Source organism: Arachis ipaensis, chromosome B6, assembly GCF_059453495.1.
Source record: "Arachis ipaensis isolate K30076 ecotype BB chromosome B6, ASM5945349v1, whole genome shotgun sequence".
In the NCBI taxonomy this organism is placed as follows: domain Eukaryota; kingdom Viridiplantae; phylum Streptophyta; class Magnoliopsida; order Fabales; family Fabaceae; genus Arachis; species Arachis ipaensis.
In genome coordinates, this window is record NC_142441.1 from 7,831,013 (window position 1) to 7,849,501 (window position 18,489).

General features: G+C 29.6%; 4 protein-coding genes across 5 annotated transcripts; 2 read left to right on the forward strand and 2 right to left on the reverse strand.

Annotated features, from left to right (window-relative positions):
• Positions 1-832, reverse strand: LOC107645593 (uncharacterized). Its single transcript, XM_016349645.3, has 3 exons — positions 687-832; positions 495-607; positions 1-407 (listed from the first exon to the last, which is right to left on the reverse strand). Exons 1-3 carry the CDS (start codon positions 784-786, stop codon positions 114-116), a joined length of 507 nt encoding a protein of 168 aa, XP_016205131.1. The 5' UTR covers positions 787-832; the 3' UTR covers positions 1-113.
• Positions 833-2,319: 1,487 nt separating this feature from the next.
• LOC107645592 (CASP-like protein 1E1) lies at positions 2,320-3,603 on the forward strand. The gene is made up of 2 exons (XM_016349644.3): positions 2,320-2,629; positions 3,121-3,603. Exons 1-2 carry the CDS (start codon positions 2,394-2,396, stop codon positions 3,491-3,493), a joined length of 609 nt encoding a protein of 202 aa, XP_016205130.1. The 5' UTR covers positions 2,320-2,393; the 3' UTR covers positions 3,494-3,603.
• Positions 3,604-11,864: 8,261 nt separating this feature from the next.
• On the forward strand, positions 11,865-13,441 carry LOC107646342 (NAC domain-containing protein 13-like). The gene is made up of 4 exons (XM_016350532.1): positions 11,865-12,308; positions 12,853-13,005; positions 13,052-13,170; positions 13,330-13,441. Exons 1-4 carry the CDS (start codon positions 11,865-11,867, stop codon positions 13,439-13,441), a joined length of 828 nt encoding a protein of 275 aa, XP_016206018.1.
• A 2,224-nt stretch (positions 13,442-15,665) lies between these two features.
• On the reverse strand, positions 15,666-18,455 carry LOC107645595 (zinc finger protein CONSTANS-LIKE 13). Of its 2 annotated transcripts, none has more exons than XR_015886036.1 (5): positions 17,585-18,417; positions 17,130-17,303; positions 16,737-17,046; positions 16,205-16,603; positions 15,666-15,948 (listed from the first exon to the last, which is right to left on the reverse strand). XR_015886036.1 is itself a non-coding variant. In XM_016349647.3 (5 exons), the coding sequence occupies exons 1-4, from the start codon at positions 18,191-18,193 to the stop codon at positions 16,212-16,214; spliced, it is 1,113 nt and encodes a 370-aa protein (XP_016205133.1). In that variant the 5' UTR covers positions 18,194-18,455; the 3' UTR covers positions 15,666-15,948; positions 16,205-16,211. The 2 variants fall into 2 exon arrangements, 1 of the variants encoding a protein (XP_016205133.1); XM_016349647.3 differs by having other exon boundaries at positions 16,205-16,302; positions 16,808-17,046; positions 17,585-18,455.
• Between the last annotated feature and the right edge of the window lie 34 nt (positions 18,456-18,489).

Below are 18,489 nucleotides of genomic sequence, written 5' to 3' on the forward strand. Positions count from 1 at the left end.
TTTGTCTTAATCAACTTTTAATAACTCATAATATTTTATGGCATCAACAAAGATAGTTAACTTGAGTACAAAATTGCAAAATCAACAACTATTGGAATTGTTATATAATTTGATCAAGGGGATTTGGATGGTTGAATTTGATATGAGACTTGAATAGTATCCAAAAGATGCTGAATTCTGTATTTCATAAGAGGTTGCCCTTTTCTGGTTTTCTTAAGCATTTTGTCACGCAGAGCTTTTCTTCTGGCTTGGGCCTCTTCTCTCTCTTCCTTCTTAGCCATCAATATTGCCTCTCTTTCCATTCTTTCTCTCTCTTTCTCTTCATGCTTCTTTCTGTACAATTCTTCCAAACAATTCTTCCTCTTCTCACTCTCGCCCTTATCCTCTTTCATCACAGCACCATCGCTCTGCACCATCAAATAGAAAGTTTGAATTAATGGATTCAACTATTAGAATCATGAGCTAGCTATAACAGATATAATATATCGAAGAACCTCAATGATCAGTTTCTGTGCCGAGGAAGGATCGGTTTGCTCCTTTTGCTGCTTTAACATCTTCTTAAACTTCTTTATATTCTTCGCATTCTTATAGAATTCCTTTTGCTTCTCTGAACAAACAAGCATCACCTAAATCACTGCTTCAACCTCTATTACAATATAAAATTCTAAGAGCGAGAAGTAACATACTTATGAGAGCAGGGTTGTAATAACTTTTATCGGATTTCACATTGCCGGAATAGTTCTTCCTCTTTCTCATTCTTGCGTTGACTCCCTCGTTCTTCTTCATTGTGCTTTGTGGAATGCGAGAACAAAATGAAGAGTGGAAACCCTAATTTGCAGAAGAAGATTAATTGATCTATTTTTTTTTTTTGTCATAATTAATTGATTTATTTGACCAACCCATCAGCCAAATATTTTTTTTGGACTGGGTCCAATAACGAAATAAGGCCCATTTTGGTCTTCGCACCTTCGTTAACAAAAGGGACCAATACTAACATGAGCAAAAATAACATTATAATGTAGCCGGTCCAAAAACACCCATCATAATGTAGGTCGTGACTCGTGAGACAACGGATCGGGTTTGAATGATAGCCCAATACAGAAGTGGTGGCAATGCGGCAATGCCTTGTACTATTGTGAGCCATTATAATTTAAAAGTTTATAACACCCTTATAAGTTATAACAAAACAAATGTTATTTATAACTCCATCATTGTTTTAAATTTAAAAAATTATTTATACATTCACTTTTTAGTTTTTTTAGAGAATTAACTTTCTATTTAAATTAAATCTGACTTTCATTCCTAAAACTTTTCATACTCACCAAATATCATAACACTAATGAAATGAATTTAGAGTTTAGTATTTAACTTGTTTACGATTTAAGAATTTGAGTTTTGGATTTAAGATTTATTATTTGTTAAAATTATATTTTATTTTAAATTTAAATATACTAGTTTTTAGATATAAAAAAATAATTATATTATGTGTATATTAAAATATTAAATACACATTTAAAATAAGTTAAACAATATATATTTATACACAAAAAAATATTAGGAATTAATATTTTTTATTAATATTAAGCAACACTTTAGTCCAACACCTTATTTTTATACTATTAGAATTTATAATATATATTATAATTTGATCTTTGATGTTTAATTGTTTAGAGTTGATTATAATATTAGTTAAAAATAATAAATTTTATTAATCATCTAGAGGAAGTATAGGGAGCCAGGCCAATAGAGTATCATTACAATGTATACAATGGAGTTTAGGGATGTTCGATTATTAGATGTTTATTATTCCTGGTATCTGAATGGTTATTCTGGATAGTATGAGTGTATTGTGTTTGAGAAATTAGTAGTATTTTATCTTGAATATTCATTTTTTAACTCATATTAGGCCAAATAAACAGCCCATTATACACATTGTACATATACTTCATTGGCTCCCTAACGGACAATCATCTAACATTGTTCATACACAAATAAATAATAGCTGATTTAGTAACTCATTTTTGAGAGACATATAGTAATTTTTATTCAAAAAAAAAAAAACTTAAACCATTACATCTAAAGATATATTTTTTGTATTTAATTTTTTTACTAATATTTAACTAATACTCTAAATATTAATTACCGTATTCTAAATTTTAATAATATAAAATTTAACATCTCTCATATTCTTATTTTTAGCTAATCGTATTGAGTAACAATTAACTTGTATAGCAGTGTGTTGATGATGTAGCCGTTGGTAGAGAGATACATTAAATAGGGTACAAAGGCGTAGTACAAGTTGCCTTGAATGCTACTCCAACCTCCCCACCTTACCTTTCTCTTCTCATTCATATATTTGCCATCAGGTGTAGTAATAAGTAATAAAAACAAATATGGGCAGTAGTAGTGTGGAAGGTGGAGGACTGCAAAGCAACGTCAAGGTTGTGGAGAGGGCAATACTAATGGGGACGAGACGGCGCCCTTGCGAGGTCGTGGTGCGCCTTCTTGGCCTCTTTCTTACTCTTGTTGCCACCATCATCGTTGGTGTTGATAAAGAGACTAAGATCATTTCCTATGCTGGTATCAACTTCAAGGCCACTGCTAAGTGGGAATATCTCTCTGCTACCGTGTACGTATTTTATTATATATGTATCCATGCATCTCTCTTTTTCAAAGTGCTACATGCTATCTATTTATATATAAATCAATCCTAATCTTACAAATATATTAAAATTAGTCACTAAAATATATATTAAAATAAATTAAATTATACACATACAAACATATATATGATAGTTAATTTTAATAGTTGATTTTAAAGTGTAAATAATATTTTTATATATAAATATATATTATTTAATATTTTAAAAGTTATTATTAATTTTTTTTTGAGTGATAAAGAGTAGTATGGTGTTGATCCATTAATTATGGATGACAATACTAATAAAATGAGTTAATGGTTGTTTGGTTTTTATAGTATTTTTGTATTAGTATCTTTCTGTTCGTTTCAATTTGTTGTTGTGTTGAATTTTTTGTTTTAGAAAAATAATAATTTAAATATATATTTTATAAAATGATTGATTAATTATTTTTTTTTATTTTTTTTGGGAATTATTACAGATTTTTGTTGGTGTCAAACGCCATAGCATGCTCGTATGCAGCTGCATCTTTGGTGATGTTGGAGATGGCAAAAAGAAGAAGAAACGATAATAGTGATGTGTTATCTACTTCAGTAGTAGAGTTTGGTGTAACGGTGATGGACCTTGTAATGATGGGACTGTTATTCTCAGCAAATGGTGCTGCTGCTGCTGTGGGAGTAATCGCACAGAACGGAAACTCCCACATTCAATGGATGAAAGTTTGCAATGTCTTTGATGCATATTGTCGCCACATGACCGCTGCATTTCTCCTCTCTTTCTTTGCATCCATTTCATTCCTCTTCATGGTTCTTTTCTCTCTCGTCAAACTCCATTATTACAAGTTTTCTACTTAATTGTATTAATATTACATCATCATCACATCTTATTATAGTATATCATATCATATCATATGCTCATCAATAGTGTTCATGAAAATATATACTAGCGGTTAATTAATCTTATATATGTATGTTTGATTGATCTGAACGAATCAAAGTGTTTTTTTTCCTTTGCTCAGTTAATATTATTTAATATTGGAATAGCAGATGGTAGGTGTCTCTATTAATTTAAGAGCAGTGGAATAAATATACATACTTTGTTTTTGTGAAAGCAAGAGTGGGTTCGAGTAATTTCACTTTCTAAAGTAGGTAAACGCAGTAAAGGTATAACTACCCCAAGATCAATAGCTGTATATTTATATATATCCACCATCCTTATATATTGATTGGAAGTTAATGTTTCCTGCTGCTATTTTCCTATATATATATATATATATATATATAAACGATGAGAATAATGTGTGTGTAAAATCAGGTGCGTGAGCTCGTTACCAATTTATTTGGACATAAAAGAGAAATTGGAAAACGTAAACAAATATTAATTCATTAGACGTAAAATATCATACAAATTATTCAATCAAAATCTTCTTGATTAATTATGACTAGATCGATTAATTTTGGCTTCATCGCGCGCACTATGTAGCTAGCATGTTACGACTTTAGATAGAATGAAAGTTAAGAAAGTAAGAAAACCCACGAAAAAGTAAAATTTTGATCATTTTTTTTAAAAAAAAATGATATTTGTATACTACTTTTCAGCCACCAATTCAGCCACTCTCACTAAAATACAGTAAAAAATACGATTACGTATAAGGAAGCTAATACAATGCGCTGGTGCTGGAAGTTTTTTCCTCGCGCCAAAATTTCTTCTCTTCTTGTAGAGAGGGTTCCATTGCATGCACCTCACTTTTCTTCTCTTCTCTTCGATCACGCCAATCTCACTCCTCGCTTTCTTCTCTTCTCCACGTTTCCCTCTACTTTGCTTCACACCATTTTTTATTCTTGTTATCTTAGGGTTTTGATTATAATTTTTGATTCAATAGAATCCACAAATTTAAATGATGAGGTTTGTGTTTAATTTATTTGATATATTAATTTTTTATTCTTAATTTAATTTTAATTTTTGATTATCCATATTTATTTCTAATTTAATTTTAATTTTGTTGATTTAGTTATGCAAATACTTTTAATTTGGCTTATACTTCTAATATGTGGCTTTATTATGTACATTTATAAGTGTCAAAACTATTCGAGTGGAATATTTATGAGTATGTAACTCAAAACATAGAAATAGATTTGCATGTGGTGTGATGAGTTAGGTGAATTCTCCTTTGAGTGCAAAAGCAGCTGTTGAATGGCTCTTGCAATCCTCCAAATTTCATGTTAAATTGCTGCTAACCTTTCTCTTTCACTCGTTGCCTTTGATAATTCTTGTGTTATCGAATAAGCAATTCCAGAAAAAAAAAAAATCTAGCTCGCTTTCTTGGTCTCTTGAAGGCCCAAACACCTATAAGAAGCATTCATGTACGTTGTGCAATGAGAAAAATATTTTAGTTCTTGGATTGGAGCTAAATTGATAATTTTTATGTTTAAAATTTTTGTATTTGTATGTTTAGATCAGATGATGATGCTGATTCTATGAATATATAGAGGTTTAATGTTATATTTGACTATTGAGTTTGATTACCATATTTATCGAGTTTGATTATATTCAAGATCAATGCTATATTTGACTACTAAGTTTAATTATACATATTTATTGAGTTTGATTATACTTTTGTAAGCATAAGAAAAAGCTTGAATCTATTGTAGAAAAAATTGTTAAATAAGGTAGAAAGAAGCATACAAAGAATGTGAAAGAGAGATCACAGGCAAGTTCAGTGTTTGATTAGTTTTATTATTATTATTATTAAAATGCTTTATTATCACTATTGATTGCTATTTTTTTACCCAGTTGTGGAGTTACCTTTGGAGTTGAGCATTACATCTAACTAACCATATGGCTTTGTATCCTTGTCTAATTCAATGCAACAAAGTCACTATTTGAAAGAATAATAGTTTTATTTCTTTTTTAATAGATTTATTACATCTCTTGCATTTTTTTTTCTTTGTAATAATTTTAATTTTAATTTTACATGTGGTTAGTGAATTTACACTCAATATTTTGAGTTATCTGAGATTCTGAATTATTATTGGCTTAGGAACATAACCCTTTTTTTTAAGATGAACATTGAACTGAATAATTTTGGTATTGTGAACAAAGGTTAGGGTTGCTTTGGTCACTTTGAGATCTTTTGTATAATTTCAGTTCATTATTTATAAAATTACGTTCCATTATTTGTAAAAATTAGTTTATTGCTAGCTTCTTATGTTATGTAACAAGAAATATGATTTTGTCCAAGATTAAGTTTTCAATGTTTTCTAATGGTGCAGGATCTCCTATCTATTAAGAAGCTTACTTTTTTTAAGAAAAAGTTTTAGTAAACATGTATAATCAAATTCAGTAGTTAATAGCATCTAATTTGAGTATAATCAAACTCAATAAACACATATAATCAAACTCAGTAGTCAAACACTGAATCTGAGTATAATCAAACTCAGTAAACATGTATAATTAAACTCAATAGCTAAATATAGTATCGAACCTGAGTATAATCAAACTTAATAAACATGTATAATCAAACTCAGTAGTTAAATATAGCACCGAACTTGACTATAATCAAATTCAATAAATATGTATAACCAACCTCAATAGTCAAGCACTGAACCGGAGTATAATCAAACTCAATAAATATGTATAATCAAGCTCATTAGTCAAATATAGCACTAAACTTGAGTATAATCAAATTTAGTAAACATGATAATCAAATTTAGTAGTAAAAAATTGCTAACATGATAGTCAAATGTAAAAAATTTATACAATCAATTCTTTCCTCTCGATGTGTCCTAAATTTTCTTAAGACTTTTAATTTCTTCTTTCATCTCCAATTATTCTTTCTAAGGTTTTCGTCCTAACATTTGCATATGAACTAACTTGGGAGGCTCCTAGTTTTCTTTGTCTTGGTGCTTTTTTCTCCTTCGAAGTATTCAAAGCTTTCTTTTTTTTTTCTTTCTTTCCTTTGTATTGGCAATCTTTGGAAATTGATAACCTTTTGCTAGCTCCAAAATATTAGTTCGACAATTATTTTGTCGGCACAGGAGTATTTGTATGATGATATTCTTCTTTAATCTATGACAATCATCCTGTTATTCAAATCAAACCATACACACCAAACAAATTTAGCAACCAAATTAAATCATAGCACTACATTAATGAAAATACGCTAATCATATTCGAATCAAATCATACATATAAAATAGTAGCATATTCAGTTTTAATTCAGATTACCAATTTACAATTAGTTAAAATAATAAATATTTTAATCTCTTAACCTAAAGTCTCAAATTTAAGTTCTAATATCAAATCTAAGTTTTAAGAATAAGACAATAATGTAACATCTAAGTTTTAAGAATAATCAATGGTACTAAAGCTATTGAAAAAAAGGTAAGCCTTTGCATCATTACCTTCTCTTTTTTCTAATCGATATGTGATATGAGATCCTGGCCTAATCTATTTTAGCACCACCTAATGTTGAAAATTAAAATGCTGTGTTGTCTCAGTCAAATTTTATATGGTTGTATATAGTGCCACAAAGCATGAGAACCTTGATGAACTACATCAGACCAAAGTATGAAAACTCTACAGTCTATAATCTATATCACAGAAAATGATCAACTTCAAAATATAAGTTACATAATTGATGCTTACTATGTATATTATGTCACAGAATCTAAAGCATTAATCTAAAATCTACTTTGTTCTGTGTACTTTCACATGTTCCATAAATAGCACTAAAGTGTATATATAACATTTTTGACTAGAAAGCTAAATCTTTATTTCAACAATGGTTTTGACTTGTGACAGGGATGGATGATGGGAATAGCCCATTTACCTCCATTAAGGATGCTCTAAAGGATGAGAAACAAATTGGGTACCACAATGGCTATTTATCTAATTTACAAGTTGCTATAAAGTATGTACTAATAATTATTTATGGCTTCATTTCATTACTACCAATATTTTTTTGTCAATTGTATTATTATAAGCTTAGTAATGATGATCTAATTTGATGAATTGCAGAGATGGTTGCAATATGAAGGGATATTTTGTGTAGTCACTACTTGATAATTGAGAGTGGACAGTTGGATACCGTTCAAGATTTAGTCTATACAGTTTAAAGATAATAATCAAACACTAAAATACAGTATGTGTTAATTAAAGTGGTATTTGTTTCGTTGTGTAAACTAATATTTAGTAATACATTCTGTATAATAAAATAAGAACATGCAAAGGCCTTATCAGTTGCAAAAAAAATTTAGCATAAAAAAAAAATAAAGACAAAATACCTTTCTCCACTCCATTTTTTTCGAAGTTTTTTTGGATACATTTTTTTGTGTGTCCCTATTTTCTGGTTCTCTTTCTACTCGTTTTAGTACAGTCTTTTTTTACATTTTTTAAAATTAGCAAATTAAACAACCAAAATCCAATCAAATTCAAAAAATAAAAAAGTTAAAACTCAATAATCAAATATTAAGTATGCTATAATCAAGCATGTTGTCATATCATGTTTTAATAGTTGAACATAATCAAATAGACTCCAAATCATATCATAAAAATCTAGTTCTACTCAAACATATTGTAGATATATCAACTATATGCTATGATATAATTTTTAAAACTGAGCGTATTCAAACTTATTCATATAATAATCAAACATAATTCAACTCATATCACAAAAATTCAGTTATAATTAATTGTTAAAATTAGCATACTGAGACTTCAATTCAAAACCCTAACTTAAATATTTTTAGTACAAATTATGCACAACACAAATTGATTCATAGAAGCTCAAAATGAAGAAGAAAAATGCAGTCGAAAAAACAGATAGAAGCTCAAAACGAACAAGAAAAATACCGTCAAAGAAGCTGATAGAATAAAACAGAAAATATGCAAAAAAAAATGCAGAATCAAACAAGGAATAGAAATTTATCTTGTAGAATCAAAAAAAGAAAAATGCAGTCGATGAAATTCACCCCTGAGACAGAGAGCACGCGTCCGAGATAGAAAAAGAAGAATCGCAACCGCACTTGAAAGAGAGCGAAGGAGAATCGTGTCACCGGAGAGAGAGGGAAGGAGAATCACCGTTGAGAATGAGGATGAGGAAGGAGTCGCGTCGGAGAGTGAGAGTGAGGGAAGGAGAAAGAATAACGAATAACGTTTGTTTTAGCGCGAGAATAAGGTTGAGAGTGAGATTTTTATTTTTAATTTTTGAATTTTGTATTGTATACCTCTATAAATACGGTGGATGAAAATAGTGGTAGAAAGTGGTGTACATGTAGCACAAAATTTTATTACAAAAATGTGTGTGAGTCATTTATAATAAACAATTAGTATATTGAATTATGTATAAATTATGATGTATGAATAAAGATACATACATAAGACACAACGCAATACGGGACATGCAGACACATAAATTTAAAATTTTTATAAAACATAGGAACATAATATATATATATATAAAGTATTTTTAAATAAATTATAATGATATTTTGATATTTTATTAATATTAAAATATAAATTAATTTTTTAATTATTTTTATTGTCTTTTTTAATTACATGAAATATTTAAAATATTTTTGTTTTAATAATTAATAATATATATTTTTTAAATTTATTTCAATGATACATGTTAAAAATAAGATTAGACAAGTTGATATGAGATAATATTTATATGTATTTAGAGAAGAATTTTTTATTTATTTTTTATTAAGATACGGTCGAACATAAAAAATATGCGTATCAAATAAGTATCGTGTCTAAAATGTGTTCGATATATTGACATAACAAATAAAAAAAAAGTGACTGTGATTCATAGTGTGTATAGACAATACAAAGATATTAAAGAAAGAAAAGGAAAAAAAATGTGAGCTTCTACAGGAAAGGTACCAGTGTTTGGTGCCGTGTTTAAAACTTTAAATAATACAAAGTTTAAAGTACAAGTTTGACTGCTTGCAATTTCATCTTTTCTAAAGGAACGACTATTTGGAAATTGGAATGGTCTTAGCTAGTACTCTTAAGTCTTAACTCTTCTATAGAAATTGAGTCCGGTGGCTATAACATTATTTGGATGGTACTCATGATAACGGCGTCTACGTTAATTGGCTTGTTTAGGCTAGGTGGGCCCATCGAATATCTTTAATTAATTACTAATTAGCATGTTTAGGCTATGTGTAGTATAGAATTAAAATTAAAAATATTATTTGTATACTAAAATTAGTTATAAAAATTAATTATTAATTTTTAATATTTAAATATTTTATTTTTATTTTTAAAAAATTTTAGATGAGTTTAATATTGTTTTATTATTAAATTTGATATGAATAATTAACATATTAAAGAGGTAATAACATTCGATTTTAATACGTAAATGAAATCGTCTCTCTAATGATTATTAATATGAATAATTTTTCTTAGATTTTGGAGCGTTAATAATTAATTGCTAGATTTCAGATTTTAATTTTTATAGAAAAAGAAGAATAAAAAGAGTGTTGCAAGAAAGTATTAAATAGAGAAAAGAAGAAAATTTTTTTCAAAAATAAATTATCAATCAACTATTATGTGTAGAAATATATATTTAGAATAGTTTTTGCTTTGTTTCTTTTTTTTGTTTAGTCACAAAAAAAAATATATTTAGTATCTCAAATTTTTTTTATATATATTGTTATAAACAGTGTCGTAAGAATCGAATAGGATCAGTTTAGTTCAATCGAAAAATTAATGAACCGGATCCTCAATCAATTCGGTCCATTGCGACTTGAATTTGGATCCTCCTTATTATTGCATGCTCTTTTTATTATTAAGTTATATTATTCTTTATTATTTTATATGCTAATTATTAATTATATAGTAAAAAATATACAATAATTTTATTAATATTATTTTGATTTTATACTCACTTATTTTTAAATTAATTATATTTTTTATTATTTATAATAATTAATATAAATATTATTAAGTATATATAAATAAAAATATAAAATATTTTTATTAATTACAAAATCATTATTTTTTTTAGTTATACGATTTTTATTAAATATTATTTTTCAGTAAAAACAATATAATAAATATAAACTACTTAGTTAGTTATTGAAATAAAAAATACTCTTCCAACGTTCGCCTTTCATTTCATATTATTGCTTGTATTCGTTGAAGTTGCTACTGTCAGAATCATCTTCCACGTAACTTCCATATTCCCTCGGCACCAAAGTTAATACTTTTCTTCTTTTTGATTGTTTGGTTTTTGTTGATAGTAGATGTTGTTTTTGATGAATGATGTTGCCTTTATAGCTTATTCATGTAGAATCTTGCACTCTGCTTATTTGTAGTAATTGCTTCATGTAATTGTTCTTTCGAATGCCATAGTAGTTTTACCGGTAATCTTATTATGATTTCTTGAGATGACTTGTCAATTCGTTGGTTTTTGGGGTTTTGTCTTTGCCCCTAAATGGTGCCAAATTGGATTTTTGGTTTTTTGATATTACCATTTTTTTTGTTAAAAAAAAATTCGAACTTACAACCTCTTAATATCACTGTCTTGTTTATTAATTTTTATTAACTAAAATGAATTTTATTTAATGTCTAGCTAAATCACATAATTAGATGACACTTTAACTATAATATTTAACAATAATTCAATATAATTTAAATAGTATAATACTACAATTTTTTTTAACTAAAATGAGCAAAACTAAGAATTAGTACTCCGATCTAAAACACTTCTTTACTTATAATAGTTTTTTTTGGTGACTACTTATAATAGGTTTAAGTTATCATACAATTACCTCGAAAGATAATGAGCTCCCTGACAAAAAAAAACTCCAATCCGACTTCTGACAAAAAAAAAAACTCAACCCGGCCCCTGATAATTACCTCGAAAGGACAACGAGGCCCCTGTGCCAAAAAAAAATTAATGTTATTTTTTTTAGTACAGGGGCTAATCAGTCCCAAAAAAAATTATCAGGGCCTCGTTGTCCTTTCGAGATAATTGTTAGGGCCGGATGAGGTATTCGCTCTTATTTTATTTATGATTATTTAATTTTTATTTATTTATTTAATTATTGTTTATTAACTTAAGTTAGTTTTTTTTAGAAAATCCAAAATTTAAAAAATTATATAATTTAAATCGATATTAAAAATGAAATCAAAGAGATCAAGTAGTTTGAACTTTGAACTGATGTGATTTTTCCTTGAAAAACGAACCAAACCCTAAATCATAGTTTATTAATGGCAGAGCTAAGTGCGGCCGCAACCTTCACACCCAGCGATGAAGAACTCATTCATTTCCTTTCCGACAAGGTGAAAGGCCAATCAATGGACGAGGACGCCGCCATCAACATCCACGAATGTGAATACTTGTACGGCCGCAACAAGAACCCTTGGGACATTTGGCGGGACTTCGCCGGCGACGTTGATGCCGGCAGGACCGCCCTTTTCTTCTTCTCTCCCACCAAAAAGCACCATTCCACAGCCTCTCGCCCCATCGGAGCCGGCGTCTGGGAAGCTGAAGCCGAAACCATTGACGGCGAAAGCATCGTTGGCAAGGGCAAGAACCGCCGTATTGGGACCAAGAAATGTTTCGTCTTTGACAAGAGTGGCACCTCCTACGATGGTGCATGGATCTTGCATGAATACACTCTTCATGGATCCTCGCTCCACACTAATACTTCAGTAATTACTACTAATCAATGCCTCTAGTCTCATTAAAGAGTTCAAAATTTCTTTTCATATACTTGTGTGTATATGATCACATTTTTGCTAACATGTCTCTTTTAATATTAATTTTGATAATTATCATTAACATTCTTCGTCTTTAAATGTTCTTACTAAAAGAGAAGGAATGCAGTGCTATAATATTTATTAATCAAATAAATTTTAATTTTTTATTGATTATATTTTATATTAATTATCTAAATTTAAAATATTTTATTTTTTATTTTTAATAATAAATTAATTTTTAAGAAATCCTATATTTCTTATTTTTATAATCTATTAGCATTCACCTTAGTAAATACATTAATCTCATTAAAAAAAAAAAAAGTTAAAATTACCTTTTAATATTAGTATATACCTGCCAAATTAAGATTTTATTTATAAGTACTCTAAAAACTTTTTCAATATTTACGCATTTTTCTTTCATTCAATATCAATATCTAAATTATCATCTTTGTGTAAAATATTTTCAAGTAAGCCTCCATCATTGTGTTGGTAGCAGGTGGATCATAGCTATGTTATATGCAAATTGATAAAGAATGTAGAAGGTGAAGCTCATCCAGTTGAGGTGCAGTTTGGAGACAAAAGAAAAAGGCACGGTCAATCTGCCACCACCAGCGGCGTTCAAATTGATGTTAACGCTCCTCATTCATATGTAAGTACTCAACACATTGAATATATAGTTACATGAAACTTTGTAGGTGGTGCTGACCAATTGTCATATATATTTTAAGAGGAACACTAAAGAGCAAGAGGTCCAATTCATACCAAATGAACTTGGCAGGCGAATGTTGTTGGAAATGTTTGAGGGTAAGTATATGTATAAATATATACGTAGTTTAATTTATTTTGAATTTGTATTTATATTTTAGTATATATTTTATATTGATAGCTGATTTTAATATACACCTAGCATAGTTATTAAATAATTTGGTATACTTATATACATTTTGCTTCAAAGTACATTCTGTTATATTAGGAAAGATGATGAGGATGGTTTAACTCTTTCTGATGGTTTAACTCATCAGAAACCTCATGCAGCTGCAAGGGGGAACAAGAAGAGGTGGAAAAGGCATCTAATTATTGCATAAGACCAAAAGATGTCCTACTTACATATAATAAACTTGTTAATCATATTTTTCTTAATTAAATGGATTCATGATGTAATGTTTACAACTTACAACATTTACAAACTGTGAAGGAAAATAAACATTAGTAGTAGATCTTTAGTTACTATTAATATCAATCAAATAGTGAGTACTGAGCAGCAACCTCATCATCATTTTATGTTCACTTTAACTACTAGCAGTAGATGTTTGATTACAATTACTCAATTTTATGTTCACTTCAACCATATCTTGATAATATAAGCAAATAATACATGATAATATTTTTTTATTTAATTTTGGGAACAAACTGATATTATTATAAGATGGATGAAATGTATTCTTGATAAATTAGCAATATGCCTAGTTACATTAGTAAACTATTATTTTATAAAATTGAGAGGCCACTTTAATATCCAAAATTCAATCTCGAGAACCATAGCAGTGTAATTAAAATCTCATAGATAAAAAAATAAACGTTATAAAGCTATTATAGAGATTTAATATTATATATGAACATAACATTAGTAAACTTATTCTTTTACTTTTATTTGTTTATTGCATTAGCTTAAGTTAGTTTTTTTTAGAAAATTCAAAATTTAAAGATTTATATAATTTAAATTAATTTTAAAAATGAAATCAAATAGATCAAAATAAAGTGATTTGAAGTTTTGAACTAATGGTTATTCTTCAAAAGCCGTAGCATGCTTTAAGTTAGTCTATATTTTATGTTGTTATAATATTTAATTGAAGAAGTCTGCTACACATACAAGTCTTTTTGGCTTATAAGTTATACAAGTTGCTCCAAGTCCAAAAAAAAAAAACATGCACTCCTTCAACATTCACACTTCGTCTTCTTCCTCAATCAAAACGCAAACCATTAAGAAAAAAACACGCGCCCCTTCCACAACACGTTCACTCTTCCTCTTCTTTCTCAATCAAAACGCAAACCATCAAGATTCAAGGAACATTCAAAACAAACTACTACGATTCTGCAGAAACGTTCCAACTCCTCGCGAAGATTAGAAGAATCAAGAAAAAAAGATACAAATTTCCATAAAAAATCACCAGAAAAAAGGAAGAAACATTATTCAAGGTACTGTTTTACTGTTCTTCTAGGTTTTTCTTCTAGATTGTCTCTCCCATGTGCCTCATCCTTAACCAACAAAACATTAAAAGATTTCAAGAAGAAATATAATGTCTTCTCCTGTTTTGGGTGTATTCCTGTAATCCGTTCTGTAATCATTTGGGTGTATTTCTGTAACCGTTTGGGTGTATTTATGTAATCGTTTAGGTGTATTTTTGAAGTTCCATTATCTTCAAAACGATTTCAAAGCTTGATTTCAAAAACCATGAAAATCGAAAAAAAACGAAGCAAAGAGAGAACGCATGAAGGAGATCCAACAAATTTGGCAAGAAACTCGAAAAAAGAAACGAAATCTTTTGAAAAATGGAAGTTATATATTTGTGCGTTGATTGATTTGAATTGATTTAAAATTCTGTTAGAAAGGCACGTAACAAGCAGCGCGTTTAATGGGTGGGTTTCGTTCAGACTTGTAAAACTTGTAAATGTAAAACACTTGTACGTAGAGATTAATCTTTAATTGAATTTAATATAATTTTGAATTTAATTAACATATTGAGTTTTATGTTTATGAATTTATTACATCTAATATTATGCATTTATTTTAGATGTAATTAATGAATGTAAAATAAGATAATTTTAGATTAATTTTTATTGTCTTTTAAAATTAAAATAATCTGCAGAAACCTTAAGTTACTCTTAGTTCTTGGACATTGTTCAAGATTCTAGATTGAAGTAGCAGGAATAACTTTTAATTTATTATGAGTCCAAACCATGAATTTAATAAATTCTTGCCAATAATTAAGTCGATTGAATAGAAATATTAAATTTAAAATCTATACAAAATTGATTCTAGAAAAAGTTTAAGAACCAGTAACTTTATTAAATTTTGGCTAATATGTAATCACTAAAAAAAGTGAGTAATTTCACACCATTAAAAATATCATTGATGATTATTTAATAGTTACAAATCACAAAAGTTGCTGTCCGTCAGCACTCCTCTTGATTTTATTTATACTTATTCTTATAGTTTTTTCGTTTCTTTTCATCTGGTAATTCTTACTTATCGCTGATCTTATTTTGTATTTTTTAATTATGGATGGAAATCAAAACAGAAGAATAATATTGAATATGAAATGCCATAGAATGCATATTAATATTCGTGTGTGTTCCTGTCACACCATACAAATATGGCTAGGTAGGGAATAATAACATAATACAACTAACATTCTATAACTTTACAATGTGTAACATGTAAGCATTATTCTCCAAGCCTTCAGCTTCAAGACCTAACAAACAAGAGTGCTGAAGCTGGCAAAAATGCTCACTTATCTTCATTCTCTGCTGAATTATGTATCCTTTTCCCTCTGCTTCTTCCTTCTTGTATTTCCACTGTATGTATCTACATCTACATACATAATATGATTTGACATGTTTAACTAAATTCACTTCACATAAAACAACTGTACCTAAGTTTTTACTTTACTAGAGAATAATAGCTGCACAATTTCCTAAATGCAGATCATGAATACACCATGCACGTGCAAGATATAATTAAGTTCCCTATCCATGAGACATATATACACAAAATTATACTAATTTATGCGATGTATTATTATTATTATAAGTAGTAGTGATTTGCAATGCCATAGGTAGCAGGATACCATGATATCAGTGTTCCATCTTAGCAAATCGGCCCTTGACTCTTATCCTGCTTTGTGCCCGAACTTTTCGTGATTCATATCTTATGTGCTTCTCATATCTGTTGTTTTCCACGTCAAGAAGCAATGTCAATTTAATAAGATGTCTAAGGAAGCTCATAAATTTATATATGAACATAATATAAATTCTATAACACCAGCATTTTCCCTAAAAGTCTGTGTAGAACTCTTCCAACTCAACAATTTTGAGAAAATATGTTGCATAGAATTATGTTTACTTGACATCTCAGGAGATTCTGAAGGACTGAAATCCAAAAATAATTACTAATGACCGGAATTACGATTTTAACCGCAGCTTTTATAAGTGGTAAGAACTCAGTTATTCCATCCATCCTAATTTTCCTTGTAGCAGTGGCGGAACTTGAAACAAAATTTTGGGGGGCCAGATAAAAAATAATTGTCAAAATATTTTTTATATGGACCACATTTAAGATAAGTTCGTCTAATCTCATCTCTCTGAACTAAGATCCGCCACTGCCTTGTAGCACAAAGATTGTTGAGTTTAAAAGCACACCAACAAAGCAAAGGATGAAGCAATAGGAATACCTTCTGGTTTTCTTCTTTTGCTTGTACCGTAACAAAGCAGAATCTCTTTCTTGACTTGTTAACTCACATGGAGTAGCTTTTGGAACAACTGATACAGTTTCGGATTTGAAAGATATCGGTGTTTTCCCCTCATTGTTCTCCGAAACTGCAGAAGTTGGATGTTCAACTGCAACTTCTTCATTCAACAATGTATTCAGAGGAACAACTTGATTCATAGGTTCACTGCTTCTTCTATGCCACTGAAATACACAATCAATAATCATTACAGCAATTCCTGAAGGGAATTGGTAATAAAAGCAAGTGCAATAGAAGCTTTAATTACCTCATAAGAAGGGAATTTATCAGTCTTGAAATCATGTTCAAGATCTGTGGACATGTTCCCTGATTGCAAGTATTGTTGTTGTTCAGTGTCTAAGTCTAAAGGCTCAGACTTTGCGAGTTCACGAAGCTGACTAAGAATCTCTTCTCTATGTCTCCCACAAGAAGACTTGCGATTCTGATTCAATAACAATCAATACCCTGAACCAAGTCAACAATCATAGAGCAATATACACAGATTTTCAATGTGTTCTTAACACATTCAAAACAATCCACACTCCTACTCAAACACCTGCCTCAGAGATAATGAAACACATTCAAAAACACAAAACAAGCACTATGTCTCTATCTTGAAACAAATTTGCTCAATGTTCTATCCATCCAAAAACAAAAATTGACATATTCACCGACACGAATTTCTCAATTGTTATAGAAAATGGAGCATGAATCAGAACATACCTTGGGGAGTGGAGGAACCTCCATAGCCTGAAAGTTATGAGAAGGAGCAGAAGAAGAAATCAAATCATCGAGACTAACAACAGAAGGAGCATCCCAAACGAAGAAATCTGAAAAGCCTTCAATCTCACACCCCATAAAGTCGTCAGCAGAATTCTTTTCCCCTCCTCCTCCATCACCACCACCACCATCACCACCATAAAGCAGAGCCTTTTTCCCAACATCTTCAAACCCCAGAATGGTTAAAAGCTCCGAAACGGAAGGGCAAGCAGTGAATCCTTCAAGGGGACCTCTCTCGTGTACGGTTGGAAGAGAAAGGTTGTGACTTTCCCAGTCACAATTATGGCAGAGAACAGAGGATTCCGTGGAACAGAGTATGGAAGCAGGGGAATCGTAGCAAGAGTCACAGAGAAGAGTGCGTGTGTGCTTCGAGAAGAGCTGGTTTGTTGAATGAACCTCGCGGTCGCATTTGAAACAGAGCTTCGCTGAATCTGCTCTGCAGTACAGAACTGATCTGGAGCTGTTGCAGTAATCGCATGGTGATGGTGCTGAAGCTTTATCTTGTTGTGTGTGTGATGCAGAGTGTGTTGAATTTTGATGAGGACCAGTCATGGCTTCTTTGTATGAGTTCAAATCTCAGAAAAAGAAAGGGTTTTGAGAGAGAAAAGTTAGTTGGGTTGGGTTGAATATGAGATGGGAAGAGAAGAAGAGAAAAGAGGATATGGCTTCAAATCTGCGCTATTGAGAATGAGAATTTTGGATCAACCACCTACTTAGCTACATACACTCAAAAAGAGAATACTCATGACTATTTCTTGCACAGCAAGAACTAAAATTAAGGTTGATACAGAAGTATTAATTTAAGAAAAATGATAGATGGTTGATATTTTTATTTTTATTTTATATTT

Excerpts from the sequence above, each read along its gene's own strand:
- LOC107645593 (XM_016349645.3), bottom strand. The coding sequence starts at position 786 with ATGAAGAAGAACGAGGGAGTCAACGCAAGAATGAGAAAGAGGAAGAAC. Across the intron at positions 608-686 it reads TTACAACCCTGCTCTCATAA|AGAAGCAAAAGGAATTCTAT; the intron begins GTATGTTACTTC and ends TTGTTTGTTCAG. Across the intron at positions 408-494 it reads CACAGAAACTGATCATTGAG|AGCGATGGTGCTGTGATGAA; the intron begins GTTCTTCGATAT and ends TTGATGGTGCAG.
- LOC107645592 (XM_016349644.3), top strand. The coding sequence starts at position 2,394 with ATGGGCAGTAGTAGTGTGGAAGGTGGAGGACTGCAAAGCAACGTCAAG. Across the intron at positions 2,630-3,120 it reads GAATATCTCTCTGCTACCGT|ATTTTTGTTGGTGTCAAACG; the intron begins GTACGTATTTTA and ends GAATTATTACAG.
- LOC107646342 (XM_016350532.1), top strand. The coding sequence starts at position 11,865 with ATGGCAGAGCTAAGTGCGGCCGCAACCTTCACACCCAGCGATGAAGAA. Across the intron at positions 12,309-12,852 it reads CGCTCCACACTAATACTTCA|GTGGATCATAGCTATGTTAT; the intron begins GTAATTACTACT and ends TGTTGGTAGCAG. Across the intron at positions 13,006-13,051 it reads TTAACGCTCCTCATTCATAT|GTGGTGCTGACCAATTGTCA; the intron begins GTAAGTACTCAA and ends GAAACTTTGTAG.
- LOC107645595 (XM_016349647.3), bottom strand. The coding sequence starts at position 18,193 with ATGACTGGTCCTCATCAAAATTCAACACACTCTGCATCACACACACAA. Across the intron at positions 17,304-17,584 it reads AGGTTCCTCCACTCCCCAAG|AATCGCAAGTCTTCTTGTGG; the intron begins GTATGTTCTGAT and ends TTATTGAATCAG. Across the intron at positions 17,047-17,129 it reads ATAAATTCCCTTCTTATGAG|TGGCATAGAAGAAGCAGTGA; the intron begins GTAATTAAAGCT and ends TGTGTATTTCAG.